Source organism: Lycorma delicatula, chromosome 6, assembly GCF_047948215.1.
Source record: "Lycorma delicatula isolate Av1 chromosome 6, ASM4794821v1, whole genome shotgun sequence".
Classification (NCBI taxonomy): domain Eukaryota; kingdom Metazoa; phylum Arthropoda; class Insecta; order Hemiptera; family Fulgoridae; genus Lycorma; species Lycorma delicatula.
In genome coordinates, this window is record NC_134460.1 from 68,545,754 (window position 1) to 68,564,335 (window position 18,582).

At 29.0% G+C, this 18,582-nt stretch overlaps 1 protein-coding gene across 1 annotated transcript; it reads left to right on the forward strand.

Annotated features, from left to right (window-relative positions):
• Positions 1-1,211: 1,211 nt before the first annotated feature.
• LOC142327111 (inositol hexakisphosphate and diphosphoinositol-pentakisphosphate kinase-like) lies at positions 1,212-5,942 on the forward strand. Its single transcript, XM_075369975.1, has one exon. The coding sequence runs from the start codon at positions 1,393-1,395 to the stop codon at positions 4,966-4,968; it is 3,576 nt and encodes a 1,191-aa protein (XP_075226090.1). The 5' UTR covers positions 1,212-1,392; the 3' UTR covers positions 4,969-5,942.
• The last annotated feature ends 12,640 nt before the right edge of the window (positions 5,943-18,582 follow it).

Here is an 18,582-nt window from a genome sequence, read left to right on the forward strand (position 1 = left end):
TTTGACGAAGAAGCTAGGTTGGAGATAGAATCGTTAGAGGGGGTGTCAATCATCCTATACTACTGGAAACGGCAAAAAAGAGAGTTATATCTAAACTACAAAATATGAACGTAATAGATATTACAGACTAAAACACCTTCTAATTTTTTTCTGTTTTACTTTTCTTTCTTTTTTTTATTAATCATAATAGTATTACCGACAAGTTTTTTGTTTAACAAATGATAAACCATTTGACAAAGGTAACAAAATGAGACAAAGTAAAGTGTTTCAAAAACGTATGTTCTATTAACTCTATATGTGTATACAGCTAAATTTCACTCACTAATATTAAAGCGATCCAAATGAAATACGAAACGAGAAATATATAATGTTCTAGTTTATTACCAATGCTAGTAAATTATAGACAAAATATATCCGTGTTCATGTAGTAAAATATTAATAATAAATAACAGTTCACTAACAGTAATGAGTTGCAGCTTATTTCTGATTATATATTGATGCAACAGATCACATTCATTCATTCTTTCATTCCATCTTCTTGCAGAAAATGTGTTTAAAACGTTTGTGTCATTTATATATAAATAAACAAACACATAGTTCAGTTGAAATCCGCTAAAAATCGCATACAAGGACGGTTTTAGAATAATTAACTATTTCACCTACAGGTTACGCTTTTTTCAGTCAAGCTTTAAAAGACGTAGTTCATTCCTAGGCAAACCATCTTATTCCTTATTTGTCTAAATGACGGTATCTGAATTCCGATTTTCATATAATTTTGTACAATTTTATTCACGTATTACTCTATTCAGTTTCTTTTAATAAAATTGAAGCATAAAACGGCTCTGAATGCAAATGATTTCTAGCAAATAAATTAAATCTGAAAAAAACGTCTATGAATTTAGTATATTAATATTTTTAGTAACTATTTTCTTCCTTTTTTTATTATACTTAATTTTTGGAAAACCCAAAAATGCATAACAGATTAAACTTTTTCAAGCTTACGATCAGTTGCATTAATAGGTATATTTTTGACTTGATTAGTGATGAAACCTAGTTTCAGAAGATTTCATGAATTCTAATTCGCTACATAACAGTTATTTAATAATATCTGAAGGCGAATCAATTTATTGTACTCATAATGGAGATTAAGAAAATTAAAGTAAAATTTTTAAACTAATTTGACTACGTTTTACTCTGTGGGTCACTGACAACCTGGCTGCATGTGGTGTTAACCAACATCTAGCCTGAGTTTTAATCGATTATTTCTGTTATAGTTTATTTTTCCTTTTATCACTGTTTTATATCAAGTGTTAATGTATCATACCAACTCCTTCATTTCTCAGGTAACTGTATCTCATTTTGTAATCATTTGTGTTTTTATTTGTATTAAAAATGGCGTACACTGATCTAGAACATGGATTTCAGTTGAGAAAAGCACAGCAAACATTCTACTCAGATTCATCATCAACTGGAGTCTCATTCGATTTGCAAGATAATGGCAGTAATATTCAAGAGGGAAAGCAGGTGGTTGTTGGTGTTTGTGCGATGGCAAAAAAATCGCAGTCGAAACCAATGAACGAAATTTTAACACGGATTGAAGAGTTTGAATATATCAAGATGACCGTGTTTTCCGAGGAGGTAATATTAAAAAAGCCAGTAGAAGAATGGCCGATATGCGATTGTTTAATTTCATTTCACAGTAAGGGATTTCCTCTTGATAAAGCAATACAGTATGCTGCCTTGAGAAATCCTTTTATTATTAATAATCTAGATATGCAGTATGATATACAAGACAGACGGAAAGTTTACTCTATTCTTGAGAATGAAGGGATAGAAATTCCACGGTATGCTGTTTTAGATAGGAATTTATCCGATCCGAGTAACCATGAATTAATTGAATCGGAAGATCACGTTGAAGTTAACGGTGTAGTATTTAACAAACCATTTGTTGAAAAACCAGTTTCTGCTGAAGATCATAATATCTATATTTATTATCCTACTTCCGCTGGAGGTGGTAGCCAGAGGCTTTTTCGTAAAATTGGAAGTCGTAGCAGTGTATACTCACCAGAATCAAAAGTTAGGAAGAATGGTTCATTTATTTACGAAGAATTTATGCCGACTGATGGAACTGATGTAAAAGTGTACACTGTGGGTCCCGATTACGCGCATACTGAAGCTCGCAAATCGCCTGCCCTTGACGGTAAGGTCGAGAGAGATAGTGATGGTAAAGAAGTGCGTTATCCTGTGATTTTAAGCAATACAGAAAAGTTAATATCCAGGAAAGTCTGTCTTGCATTTAAGCAGACTGTATGTGGCTTTGATCTTCTCAGAGCAAATGGAAAGTCGTTAGTATGTGATGTAAATGGTTTCAGCTTTGTTAAAAATTCTAACAAATACTATGATGACTGTGCAAAAATTTTAGGTAATATGATCTTACGAGAATTAGCACCAACTCTTCATATTCCTTGGTCTGTACCTTTTCAGCTTGATGATCCGCCTATTGTACCAACAACATTTGGAAAAATGATGGAATTGCGTTGTCTAGTTGCTGTGATTAGACATGGTGATAGGACACCTAAGCAGAAAATGAAAGTTGAAGTTCGACATTCAAAGTTCTTTGAAATATATGAGAAGTATGGAGGGCAGGTGAATGGCCATGTGAAACTCAAAAAGCCTAAACAGTTGCAAGAAATTCTTGATGTAACACGTTCACTGTTAAGTGAGATTGAGCAACATGCAGCAGATCCAGAGATAGAAGAAAAGCAAGGTAAGCTAGAGCAATTGAAAAGTGTTCTTGAAATGTATGGACATTTCTCTGGAATAAATCGTAAAGTACAAATGAAATATCAACCTAAAGGTCGTTCAAAAGATTCTTGTAATGATGTCTCTAAAGAGCCATCATTATTGTTAATCTTAAAATGGGGAGGTGAATTGACTGCAGCAGGGCGGATCCAGGCTGAAGAATTAGGAAAAATCTTTCGTTGTATGTACCCAGGCGGCCAAGGAACTGCTAGTGGTGAATATGCTGGTGAGCAGGGCTTAGGATTACTGCGGTTACATTCAACATTTCGCCACGATTTAAAAATATATGCTTCTGATGAGGGTAGAGTACAAATGACAGCAGCAGCTTTTGCAAAAGGACTCCTTGCACTTGAGGGAGAACTGACACCAATTTTAGTTCAAATGGTTAAAAGTGCAAACACAAATGGTCTTCTCGATAATGATTGTGATGCTAGCAAACATCAGAATATGGCTAAAGCACGACTTCATGAATTAATGCAACAAAATCGTGAATTTACTTTGGAAGATAGGAAGGCTATCAACCCATGTAATGCTACTAGTATATCAGTAGCACTTGATTTTGTTAAAAACCCTGTAAAATGCTGTGAACAAGTTCAGAATCTTATTCAAAAACTCCTAAATGTTATTAATGCTAAGAAAGATGATCAAAAAACAAAAGATGCTGTGCTATATTATGGAGAAACATGGGAATTAATGGGTCGTCGATGGGGTAAAATAGAAAAAGATTTTTTTACAAAAAATAAACTATTTGATATATCAAAGATTCCTGATATTTATGACTGCATAAAATATGATTTACAACATAACCACCACACTCTGCAATTTGATCAGGCTGAGGAACTGTATGTAAATGCAAAGTACTTAGCAGATATTGTCATACCACAGGAGTATGGACTAGAGGTTCACGAAAAGCTTACAATAAGTCAAGGGATTTGCACACCACTATTAAAAAAAATTAGAGCTGATTTACAGCGAAATATAGAAGAAAGCGACGATGAAAGCGTTAACAGATTAAATCCAAAATACTCACATGGAGTCTCAAGCCCAGATCGGCATGTTAGAACAAGGTTATACTTTACAAGTGAAAGCCATGTTCACTCAATGTTAACTGTACTTCGTTATGGAGGTGTAATAGACAGTACCAAAGATGAACAGTGGAGACGTGCCATGGAGTATGTTAGTATGATATCTGAATTGAACTATATGTCTCAAATAGTTGTAATGCTGTATGAGGATCCGACTAAAGATCTATCCTCCGAGAAGCGATTTCATGTAGAACTTCACTTTAGCCCTGGTGTAAACTGTTGTGTTCAAAAGAACCTACCGCCTGGACCTGGTTTTAGACCACACAGCCATAACGATCAACAAGTCCAATCACCTGATGATGATGAAAAACAAGCAGGTGATAATAGATCTTCTTGTTTAGAGCTTGCTACAAGTTTTTCTTCACCCAGTACTCAAATAGAAGAGACAAGAGATAACAGTCGCATACTTCTATTTAAACTCTGTCAGCCTACACCAATAATTGTTTCAGAGACTGATACTATTAAACTACAGACAAATCTAATTGTACAGTTAGATGACCAAACAAAACATCACCTTTCATCTTCGCAACAGCAAATCCATTCTGTACATTCATCTGAAACTGAATCAAAAATGTATAGTTCTGATAATTTTTATTATAATGAAGGTAATAATCTAAAATCAGGCATATACCAGCATTACAAAAATAGTATTTTAGGCCAGACAAGTTTTAAACACACTACTGACTTTAGACAAATTACTCAACATCAGCGTCAAGGTGATGCAAGTAATACAAACAGCTTATTCTCAACTGCTGTTATAAGTGGTTCTTCATGCACACCCAACTTTAGAGACATTATTACAAATATGGCTTCTGTTTCATCCACTGTTGAAGGATATGGAGGGGTTCCTCTAACTCGTCCACTAGAAACTTTGCATAATGCTTTATCCCTTCGTCAGATTGATACATTCTTAGATAAAATGACTAGTTCAATATCAGCAAAAAATGTATGTACTCCAGTTTTATCTATTCAGTCATCTGATAACAGTATTGGATTTTATGAACCTCTGTCTTTTATTTCAAACAGTACTCCTTCTTCAGATGGTTCACTGCATGCAGAATGGAAATATGAATTTTTATAATGATCATTGTATTTGTGATCTTTCAAATTATTTATGTTAATTGGAAACTAAATAATATAAACTTGAGTGAGACAATGGATCCATAAATAAATGACTGACTTTGTCTCTAGATTTTTAAAATTTATGGCTACATAATCCAATAACAAACTATTACTTGTATACATTACAAAAATCCTGGAAGGGAGAGAATGGTAGTAATTCTGTAGTATGGAAAAAAAATGTATTTGAAACTAAAGATCTGCAGCTGTTCGTAGCTATTCATTGCATCTCAAATAATAAACAAAAACATTAAATTATATAAAGACATGCCTACCTTATAAAGCTTACAAGTTGCAAACAACGAATTAATATATGATTACAGTGATAGAGATCTCACTTCCTTACTAATGAAAAATTAACTACTACAAAAGTTTGACTGAAACAAAGTTAAATAATTGACATTAACAATTCTCATTTTTTAATAATCTTTGAGAACTATGTAAACAATAGTTATTGGTATGTTATTTCAATAATTGACATTAAAGTAAAAGCCGAGAGAAAACAGCAAATATTACAAACGTAAATTGAAATTCAAATAACACAAATGTAAAAGGAGAGAAGATAAATGTAAGATGTTCATCCAATAAATATACTTAATAAGGGGTATGTTGATCACAATTGTAAATAACTTTTATAGTGATTCTCTAGAACAGTGAATATTCTTAATAAATAGCTGACTGGTTTTAATAAAACATTATAACTCTAATGGTAAGCAAAGTTTGTCATATATGTTTATCTGAACTAAGTACAAGTTTTTATTATTATAGAATTAGGACTTTTATACATCTCTCTAGATATACAGATTTTTATATGTAAGAAGTACAAACAAGTGTTTTTTTTGTTTTGTTTTCTTAATATATTTGTAACATTTTAATATTGTAAAGTAAAAAAAGTATTGATCCAAATAATTATAAAATGAAGTTAGTAGTAATAGAATTGAACCTTTTAAAATATAGCTAATGTTTAAATAAATAAAAAATTATCATTTATCATACAATTAGGAATTATGTCAGATAAACATAATTCCTAATATATTTATTAAATTTGTCTTTCTTAAATTATGCAATTCCTTCTAAGTAAAATTACCAGTGGTATTGTTGTTAATGGCACCTATTCTGTATGTTAGATAACCATCATAACTTAAAATTTGTATCAATTTTTTTAAATATTTGTTTACATACAATAAATTTTTTGTTTATTCATTTAATGTTGTTTTTTTTAAATCTATTTAATGTTCATAAATTTCATACTGTTTAAATTGGTTTCATTTCATTTGTTTTAAATTGGTTTTTCTGTGTTATGGATTACATTAGTTATGTCCTTTTTCAATGATCTGATTTCCAAAATTGATTCTATTGTGTTAAGTGCCTTAAATGTTATTTATATTTGTGGTTGAAAGTGTGTCCAGAATCTTTAATCAATATCACAAATAGATAAACATTTTCCAAAAGTCAAAGAGCACAACAGAATCAAGCCACCATATTAAAACAGGATATACAGACAGAGATATTAATCAAAGTTGAAAGTGTTGTGCATAGCACATAGAAATCAACATTTAACATACTTAAAAAATATAAAATTTATAAAAACACTGAATTTGACATATTAAATAAATATATTCAACTACATACTAGAATAGGCTTTTTTAAAGATGGGCACTATTTATAACAATGCTATTGGTAATACCCCGAAGGAACGGCATAAAGCACTTTATTAATTTACATGTGTTATGAAAGTGAGTTGTTTGTGATATTTCATATTAAATCAAAGTACTCAATCAGACATTCTGACTGTAATATGTAAAAAAAGAATTGAATTTATAAGGTATTTAAATATTTACTAAAATAAAATGCTCATAAAATTAATTTAATGTAACTTATTTCTACTTTTTGTAAATTTTGTTTGAGATGTTTTACTTACCTGCAACAAATTTGTATGAAAAAAGATTTATACAATAATATGCATTAAATATATAACCAATTGTTATATTTTAAATAATCCTTTATCACCAAAGGGAAAATTCCTTATTATATAAATAAAAAAAATTTAAGCAACTGTTTTTGTGGTTCCTATATATATAACACTTCTCCCCTGTTGTGAGGATCATCCATAAGATAAATTTATACTACCAGACAGAGAAGGAAAAACACAAATAGAAAAACTGGAAGATTCTAGCAGTTCTATTTATGAAGAGGTGAACATCATTTTTAGGGTTTTATTAAAATCTTTTATTTTGAAGCCAATTACATTATTTTTTTTTTAATTTAATAAAACTTGCACTGTTTGGTTGGATTTGGTTAAAAAAAGTCTTGCCTTGATATTTTTATAATATAAAATTATGTGTTGAAATATATTTTATATAATATTTTCTATTTCCGGTAATTCTTGTACAAAAAAGAATTTATATGTACACAAACTGCTAATGCTACGAAAACATTTTAAAAAAATAATGTAATTGGCTTCAAAATAAAAGATTTTAATAAAACCCTAAAAATGATGTTCACCTCTTCATAAATAGAACTGCTAGAATCTTCCAGTTTTTCTGGAAGATTTTTTCATAGCATTAGCAGTTTGTGTACATATATAAATTCTTTTTTGTACAAGAATTACCAGAAATAGAAAATATTATATAAAATATGTTTCAACACATAATTTTATATTATAAAAATATGAAGGCAAGACTTTGTTTAACCAAATCCAACCAAACAGTGCAAGTTTTATTAAAGCTGGCTAAACAATGAACAAAATTACTTAATTTAGATGTGTTAACTTATATCTTAAAAAATATTTGTGCTTATACAAAAATAATTTTTTTAAATTATCAGAAATTTTCAATTTTATATTCCCATTCACAAGCCTCAAGCTTATATGGCAAATTATCAACAAAAAAAAAGTTAATTTTTAAATTACATTTATGTTTTCTTCTATAGACCTTGTTATTTTGGAGATACCCGTTTACTTGCTAGAAGGGTACAATACAGCCTATAGTACGTTAATTATTAGAAATCATGAGATATTTCAAAACCAACGTGAAGATCTATTTTGATTAGTCCAGATATTGCAGTTTTTAAAAAAAATTAATTTAATCATCTAGAATTATTGATTTGACTTTAAAGTATACTTCATCTGGCTGTTTATTTAAGTTTACCCATGACATCAATCAACATGTTTAAATTTATGTGGTTCAAATTTACATTTATTTTTATCCATTACAATTGGCAATGAATATTCTAAAAAGCTATAAATTTTAAATCTATAAATTTTTAAATGAATTCAATCAAATTTATTTAATACAATTTTTTAAAAACTCGCATCATAACAATGTCGGTTGCTATTGCAGCCAGTAAATAGTCTGGAATTTTTCACTCTAGTATATACTGATGTTACCGCTGTCAGTTTTCTTGAGTTAGAAAGTAACATTTCACATTTTGATAAACTGTTCATGGAATAGTATCAGGATCAGATTCATGGATCCTGCGTCAATGTAAGTGGATGATTGAATGTATTGTTTTTGCCAAACTTTTGTCCACAACAGTTAGCAATGAAAATTATTTAAAATTATGAACTGGAGCAAATTTACCTATTGCAGATGTTTATTAATTTATTTCAAAACATTTATTGTCACTGAAGATAGTCCATAACTACTAAAACATTTTGAAGTATTTATTTAAAGATTTATTAAACCTTATCAATTTATCCTTTCTAAACTTAAAATCTGAAATATATTTTACAATGAAAATTTTCAATATGTATAACAGTATAACAGATAAATTATTTGAAACTATCAGGTGAAGATCCAACCATTTTCCACTGATACTGGTAATATTAAAGAGCTCATTAATAATCTTCTCCTTGCAATAATCAATTTATCTAGGGCATTAAGAAACTAGATGATTAAACATTTTTTTATTTAAAAGCAAATGTATATCTATATAGATAATATTTTATTTTGGATATTAAATGAACTACAATATATAATTTTTCCAAAACTATTTTAAGTGTTTACTACTAAATTAATAATTTACTAATTCTTACTTAATATAGTGATGCCATTTGTGCTACAATATTAAAACTATTTCTCATGAATAAGTCAAAGATTTTGGTAACAGAGAACAATAATTGTCATTATTATTTTAATAAATGTAAAATTAACATCGCAAATGTATTTGTGAAACAACTGATAAATATCATTAATGATTAAATGGGGGAAAATTTTTTACAAAAATCCATGGTAGAATGGTAGTGTCTCGGCCTTTCATTTGGGGGTCCTTGTTTAATCCTGGTTAACTATGGCATAATTTTTATATGCTACAAAATTCCATTTCCATATTCCCACAGATAACCTTCTAGTGTTTCTGTGGTAAATTAATTCATCAACATTTTATTATGTAATGGAAATGGCCAAATTGTGAATTAAAAAAATTACAACACTGCAGCAAGGCCATCATATTTTTATTGGTTGATCAGTGTATTACATGCTTGAGAATACTCTATTTCAAAATCAAAATCATAATCATTTAAAAATAAATATTTATTATATTACATAACAATGAGTATTTATCGCCTGTTTTTCCTCCCAAAACGATTTAAGTAAATTTAATTTGTTTTTAACCATTAAATTTACATATTAAATTAATTGTGTCATGAGTTGACCAAGTGGCAGATATAAATTAGCCATTTTGATCACAATTGGAATAGAAAACATTGTTATACTATTTTTAGAGATTAGGTATAATGAATATAGCATTACTTATGTTTTGCAAATGCAAAAATCAAATAAAAACATTAATGATAAATATAATGCATATTATTAAATATGCATTATATTTAGTAGTATTATAAATAGTAATTTAATATCAAAAACAATAAAAAAAAAAACTTTGCTTGTAAAATAGAGATTTTAACATCATGTTTCCTGGACCCTTGGGGCTAAGGTAAATCCCAGAGCCAATTCAGGGGATCCTTGAGGCCTATCCCATGGCCACAGAGTTCGCTTTGCTTTCCCAATTTGCCAGGGGGACTGAGTGACACCCGCACAGTGTTTCAGTCGTCATTCTCAACTAATTCATGCTTATTTCATAATTCATCTTTATAAAATAGTAATTAATAGTATAGTGTAACTTATAGACGTAAAACATACAGTTTACAGATATTTCATACAGTTGTATGAAATTTTATGAAGGATACTGCAGCATAATAAAATAATTCAAGGTAAAGGTAAGGTGAAGTTTCGAAATATACAAGTACACTTACATGAACATACACAGATAAAAATAGAATGCTTAAGAAAATAAAACAACAGTAAAATAAACACATACATTACTTCTTTTTCATTTATTTGGTACAGAATTAAAATACAATGAATAATAGTATACAAACTATATAACAAATTCATATTACAGTAACATACAACATTTATAATACTACTATGACTATAAAAGTATTTAAAATTTTCAGTAATAATTATAATACTTTTTAACATTAATTTCCATAATGTATTTACTTTTAAACTTTTATTTGTACTTAATCAAATTTTTTTTAACCTCCGGGACCACTGTTAGGTATTACTTCAGAAGATGAGATGAATGAATTTTGTAGCATGTGAAAATGCCATGCTTGACTAGGACCCAAGACCTATGGATGAAAGGTCAAGATGCTACCACTCACACCACTGAGGCAGGCAATCAAAGTATTAAACCTCTGATAATGCTTATGACTGTCAAAACAAAGAAACGTCCAGATATTTACCATCTTTTTGAACTGCCTTTTATTATTAAGAAAAGACTTCACAACAGCAGAATTTTCAGTAAATTTAGTTGCAAATGGCCATTTCATGCTAACATCCTCTGATTTTTTTCAACAATTATTATTGTCCAGGGTCCCATATTCTTGCAGGAAAGATTTCTTTTTAATTTTATTAATCTCTTGTACTTGGTTTTTGTTAAACTAAAATCATTACTTTGATTATTACGAAGTCAGCAAGGTTCATATTACTGGTTCAAATCATTTGATGAGGAACTTACAAGGCTGTTTTCTCAAAGAAAACTTACTTAAGTTTTTCATTATCACTACTAACATAAATCTTTAAGATGTTTTTTATCATTCAAAAAATCATTTTGTTTTTTAATTAATGTAAATTTTATAGCCCAAATGAAGGTTCATAAAAAAAAAAAGGAAGCCACAGTCAACTGCAGCTACTGCCTCCTCTACATAAACATGAGAATGCAGGTTTTTCTTAATATTATTTATATTAACTATTTATTATATTATTATTTTTTACTCATAATTATACTTTATCTTCTGAAGAAGCTTGGAGTTTGATCATTAAATAACCTACTTATTAGTTATCTTTTATTATGTTTTTGTTCATTATGGTCAGTGATGATTTTAATTTAAAAATAGAAACCTTTGCAAAACAATAAACTGAACCAAACTGCACATAGTTTATTTTTTTAAATTTATTTCAAAATGATTTTAATTGCCCTTATGATCATCTGCAGTAAGTGGTGCTACTGTTTTAACACTGTGATCGTTTTATGTTGCCACAGTTTGCATTTTTTAATTAGGATGCCAGTTTTTCTTTTTAAATGTCTCAAAAAGTACCAGGTGTGTAAATATGAAACTGGAATTTGCCCATAGATGGCCCTAGCTGTCAATGTAGTTACTGCATCATTGGTGCCATTTTCTTTTTTTGACAGCTGACAAAGATTTTCAACTCACAACAATACAAGTTTCATACAACAGCATAGTTTTAATTAATGTTTAACATGTCGAGTTTTGCACCTATAAACTATGATTTGCAGACAGCATTGAAAATGCTGCAGAATTGCATTGAATGCTTGTCAAAGCTTATGATGAGCATGCTCTTGGTAAATCACAGTGCTTGGAGTGGTTTAAAAAATTCAAACAACAACTCATGGATCAATTAAATGTAACACAAGAAGCCATCTCCATACGTTTGAAAGCCATGGGAAAGATCCAGAAAATGGGTTCCACATGAACTGAATGAAAGACAGCAAAAAAACCGAAAAACCACTTGCAAAATGCTGCTCACCAGGTATAAAAGTCATTTCTCCTCAAATTGTGACAGGTGATGAAAAGTGAATATATTTTGAGAATCTTAAGTGTAAAAGATCCATGGGTAACTCCAGGCAAACCATCGATATCGACATGAAGACCAAATCTGTATGGAAAGAATACCGTGTTCTGTGTTTGGTGGGATCAGAGGGATGTGATCTATTATAAGCTGCTAAAACCTGGCAAAACCATCAATATTGAACACTACCAACAACAAGTGATCAATTTGAATCAAGCATTGTGTGAAAAACAACAAGAATATAAAAAAGTAACAAAATATAAAAAAAAAGTGATTTTGCTTCATGATAATGCAAACTGTGGTAACATCAAATGATTATAATGTTAAAACAGTAGCACCACTTACTGCAGATGGTCATAAGGGCAATTAAAATCACTTTGAAATAAATTTAAATGTCTGTTAATGTTCAATATTGGTGGATTTGTGCTAGAGGTAGTTAGTAAATGTTGACTCTATGTTGCTGTTAAAAAGTTTTTAAGTGTTTGCTGTATTTTTGTTTGAAACAACATTCCCTTAGACCTATATAGAACATTTCAATGAGAACAGTTCAGTTTATATATTCCAGAGACATTATGGTTAATTAGTGATCGGTGTGTTCCATTTTAATTCAACAAATTGTTAAAAGTTATTGCATCACTATTTTTGATTTAGATGATATTTGATATGTTGATAATTTAATATATGATTGTGGATCAGGTACTCACTCTGTTTGTGTGTGTGTCACCCACCAAAATGTAAAACTCATGTTATCTGCTCTAAAAATGAAATTTGATTATGAAATTCTCCTTTCAACCATTGTATGTGATATAGAAAATGGAACATGCATACTATCAGTGTGAAAATGTCCAGGCACTAATGAAGTGCTGAGATTACTGCAAGAGAGCTGGGATGATTTTGATTCTGAAATTATCTTCAAACAGTGGGTTTCTGTTGACCATTGTGAACTAACTACTCAAATTCTTCCATTTCAAGAGTACTTATATAAACTTACTGAAAATTTAAATAATCTAAAAAGGCATTATTTTGCCTAAACTAAATTTCCTATAGGAAACTAAATTTCTTCTTGTAATGGGAAACTTCTCTCAAAATTTTCATTTTGGGAAACAGGTGAAATTCAGTCATGTCGCTGGTAAAAAACTTAAGCCACAGTACAAACATTTCTCAAATATTTTAAATTTCAAAGCCAAAGATACCATGTGATTAGTGAGTACGTGAAGCACAATACTACATCGCTCTTCTACTTCCAAAAGCAAGTTATAAAGTAAAAAACACTGTTACACTGCAAGTTAAACAATTTGTTTATTTTTCTGATGGCTCCTCAGCCCAGTATAAAAACAAAAAGCATTTCATAAATTTTTTTTCATAGATTCTGAAACCACAATGACATTTTTTTGCGTCATACCATGTAAAGGGACAACCATGTGCTGGTATTGATGGAACTGTGAAAAGGAGAGTCAACAATCAAATTGTTACACCTTCTGAAATGTACAATTATTGCAAAGACAATATTAAAAATATAACATTTATTTTCTACTCAAATAAAGATGTTCAAGAGACTGAAGAATACCTCAGTTCTGATTATCAGGCACATCACAACAGTCCCAGAAACAAGAACCTTTCACAGTTATGTTCCAACAAGTCAGAAATGTATTCTGAAAGTCTGGGCGACCCATGAATCACAAAACATTTATATTAGTATCAGTACACAAGGACATTAGTGTTTCTGATTGCTTTATAGCTTTATTAACCCAAAATGTAAAAATTATGTCTGCTGCTTATATGATGGATAGTGGTGGTTAGGTGAGGTCATTGAAGTCAAAATACATGAAAGTGAAGAGTAATATCGAATACACTTTTCAATCCGCAGGGTCCTGACTTCATTCAAGATTATTGAGGGATATTAAACTGGAAAAGATTCTCATGCCTTCAGAGATTTTTCTATCAACTACTGGAAAAGGACACAACATTACACCAAAGATGAATGAGGACTTATCAGTTCTTCTCAATAAAAAATGGCAGGAGCACTAAGTTTGCAAGATTTATTCATAACTTCCATTAGCAGGAGTAAAATAAGGTAAATGTGAATTGAACAACTTGTTAATGTATTTGAATTGTTTATCACTTTGTAACTGACTATTATCAATTTATTCATTCTAATGAGTTTAGTTGTAATTTTTATATTCTGAAAAAAATGCATAACATCACTATTATGTTATTTATGGTTAGAGGGAACGTGTTTTTAGCGGTTTTGTTAGCTTCGTTACTCGTCAACCCCTTTGAGTAACAAAATAAATTGTTTATGATTTTAAAATACATAAAACATTCTTACTGGTGTAAAAATTTTGATTGCCACCTGTCCCATATGTGGTTTTTGGGCCCAAAAGTGAAACATTTTCAAAATCTTACGATTTGATGACCATTTTTTTTTTAATGAAGTACACTCGATAACAGTCCAATTTTTTTTTATAAGTACTACAACTACTGCCTAAGAGTTAAAAGGTAAAAAATAGGCCTGTTACCCTAAACCATTCATTATTTATTTTGGGCCCAAAATTTGAAAAAAATTAGTAATATTTGTTACATTATGCACCATAAAATTTTATGAATAAAACTTTGTGTTTATGAATAAATTGTATAAAGCAAATAAAAATCAATAATATAACAGATAATTTAAAAACAAAAATGTTCCAGGTTACAGCAGTTGTCCTTTCAATTATTTCAATAATTATTCTTCCATTTCTCTTACGTTACAAATAAAATTATAAAAAATTTTATTTTATAGAACTTAATACACAGAGTATTAGATATTGCAAAACTGAATGTCTTTAGAAGACACAGACACGAATACATTAACTGCTTTTAAATAATTTTTAGCATCTCTTTTGTTAACTAAACGTTCTACTTACTTGATAATCTCCAAGCTTCTTCAACCTGGATAAAAACAACATACTTGAAGTATTGGTATGAAATATCTATATTTTATTCCAATCATCGTTTTTTAGACACACTTGGATTTAAGCGACAGTTTCTCCTATGCGCAGCTAACTTCCTGTCAATATAGTACCCTAAGCAATACTCACATGATACATAGTTGTGCACAGATACATTACCTTTAAGCCGTCTTTTAGGCTGTAATACACCTGAATTATTCAGTAATATTCGCTCATTATGCATAAAATTTCCTTTATTTCTAATAAATTCAATTTGCCTAGACCTTTCTTCTGATCCTTTTTCTAAATTTAAAAAAGCAATCACTTCTTTTTCATTACTATGCTTAGTTTCTAAATGACGAGGAAGCTTAGTGACAAATTTATTACAATAAAGACAACAAAATTTTTTATCCCATATTCTTTTCCCCCTAATATTGCTAGTTGTCGCAACAGTCGGTTCATTTTCTAAGCTTTCTTCATGTTCTTCATCAACAAGCTGAAGTACTTGATTCACATCATATATCTTTTTATTCATGTATCTTCTTTTTCTTTTCTTATTTAAATCAGTATATGAAGGTTCTGAATCAGATGACTGATTTGAAAGTGATGGAGGTACATAATCAATATCCTTGTTAACAAGTATGACTTTAAAGTCATCATTATGATTAAATGTGCCACCATCATCTGAAAATAGATATTAATTATTAGATCGTACAACAATTTTTTTAAAGTAATAATAATATAAAACATTATAAATAACAGATAAAACTTAAGAAACTGAATGTTAAATCTTTCTAACAAAGAAAAATTTTTATTTTAAAAAGATATATATATAAAACATATTACTAATATTAAAAAAACTGACCTCTTTTGAATGCATTACAGAAAATTAAAAAAATCACGTTGTTCAAGCAAATTTTCTTCAACACTTCAAATTTTTTATTTAAAAATCAGCATACTGCAACAGCAAAATTATACCTTATTCAAAAACAAATTTTAGGGAAAACAAAATTCAATAAATTTATTTAACAGTAAAACTTAATAAATAAAATAATAATATCATACACTATAATCGCAATAATTATTACTATTAAAGAAATTTTCAGCTAACAAATGTAAATTAATTATTTTAGACAATAAATGTAGCTGTGAAGTCAATTAGTAGTAGGAGAGGTGGGAGTATTTGAGTTCTCAAAAAAAAATTACGTTAGAAATCTGTTAATATAATATTTTAATAACCTATACGTACTTTTGACGCTTTAAAATTTATATTCTTTGTCATCTTCATACATACTAAAAAATTTAAGAAAATAATCACAAAAAAGATGCTTTGAATATTGAAATCTAAAAAACTTTACTAATTATTCATAATTAAATTCCTGCTTCCAGTTGGCAGCTAGGAAACACTTAAATGATTAAAAACGTTTTTTACTTAAATAAGTTTCACAATTTTTAAGTTATATTAAAGAAACTATTAAAAAACACAGAGATATAAAAAAATTTACATGTAAAATTCTAAACCTTTTTACTTTTAAGGATCTATTACATATGAACAGCACAGCAATAAAGAGAGAACTTGTTAATTATTATCATTGTTATTCCTTCAGCATGCATACATATTTAACAATCACTTACTTACTTTAAATTATATTTTGGTTTTTATTTTTTTTAGGATTTTTTTGTTTTTCATTATTTTAAGATGATAAAAAGTATTAGATTAATTTGGAATTTAGTGTTTCATATAGTAGCAGTGTAATATTAGTTAATATAAGCTGAACTTAAAAATAAATAAGCACTATACTTAATTTAATGTTATACTTAAAAATGACCAACTTACAATTATTAAATAATTCAAGAAACATATTTTTATTAAATATTATAACAACAGTGAAGTTTGTACACCAGGTCTGTAAAACTATGTTGCTTAAGAAAACAGATAATGATTGAAAGAAGGCAAAATACAAGAATACCTAAAGCAAATGATTTATACCTCAACCAATTATTACCACACAGAAACCATAAGTTACCCATTTCAAGGGCTACAAGTAGGCATAGACATTATAGTAAGTTTTTGGAAAATGAAGCAAAACTTTTTGTCAAAAAATATTGCTGAAGAAATTATATCAGATAAATATATCAATGTGAATTTCATTCACATTATAATACTTAAATGATAGTCAGTATTAAAATTTATGATGCAAGACAATTTATCAAAGATTTCATTATATTAAAAAGTGAGAATAGTATTATTTTTTTACAGATTAATTAATATTTAGAAACATTAAAATATTTATAATTTATATAAATTAACAGCATTAGAAATAAGTAATATTCTATAATTATTTCTTTCATTCCATTAACATCAATTCTCCTCTATGTTATTATTTCATCTACAGTTAAATTACGAAGAAGGGTAAGTATAATCATAAATAAGGTAAGAAATGTAAGGTGCAATGAATTAACTGTTGTTACATGAACACATCTTTCAATAAATAAAAATTATTTTGATTAGAAATGAAAAAAAAACATGTTAAAAGAAATGTAATAAAAATTAGAAGGAATATGAATTCATTTCCTTCATACAGTTGTTGAAATACTTCTGATTTAAAATTATTACCAATACAGTATGAAAATCCAGTCTAAGACTTAAGTTGCCATATCCCAATTAATTTACAGAGTTAAATTGCACCTAGCCTTTAGAGTTTACAGAGTTAAATGACCTAAGGCAACTATTATACCAAATTAATCACTAGCATTTATCTTGACTTCACATCCTTATTTACACTAAATCAGAAAATAGGGATTTTTGTTTATCATGTAATGCATGTGTTAAGATGATTCCTAGCCAATACAAAGTTTTTTAATGGATAATCAAGGAAGTTGTGGACCTCCTTCTCAGCATATCTTTGTTTATTTAACATTCAATTTGGAAATAAATATAATTTCTTTTAGGCAGTTCAACTACAAAATTGTTTACAAAAAAATGTTCAGGGCCTAGACACATTGGCTTTTGATATACAAGATCAAAAGAAAAAACCAATGGTTATGTCACTTGCTCATTTCTTTCACTTCTATGAACATGGTTTCTTAGAGCAAATAATTACTGGAGATGAACTACTATCATTACAAACATTCACCATTATTATCCCAGGGCAAAAGTTCAATTTATTATTAAGCATCCCAAGCTACTGACCATTTCTGGACTTGTGTTTTGGGATGTAGAGTGCTTCTGTTGACCTTCAGTTCATATAATGCCACATTAATTCTACTGTCTTATCAAGCCACTCTCATTAAACTGAACACAAGAACACTTAGTAGTGTTTCCTTCCTAAAGCCTTGATCTAGCACTTTTAGAATTCTGTCTTTCTAGTGATGGAAATCATTTTTGATGTGTGCAACAATAGCGAGATAATAAAACATTAACATCAATAAGACCCCACTTCCAAAAGCAGGGTTTCAGTTCATAGATTTCCTGCTTAGATAAGTGCTTCAACTGGTGAGTGACCATATTATAAAATAAAATAAATATTTTAATAAAAATAAATGAAA

Excerpts from the sequence above, each read along its gene's own strand:
- LOC142327111 (XM_075369975.1), top strand. The coding sequence starts at position 1,393 with ATGGCGTACACTGATCTAGAACATGGATTTCAGTTGAGAAAAGCACAG.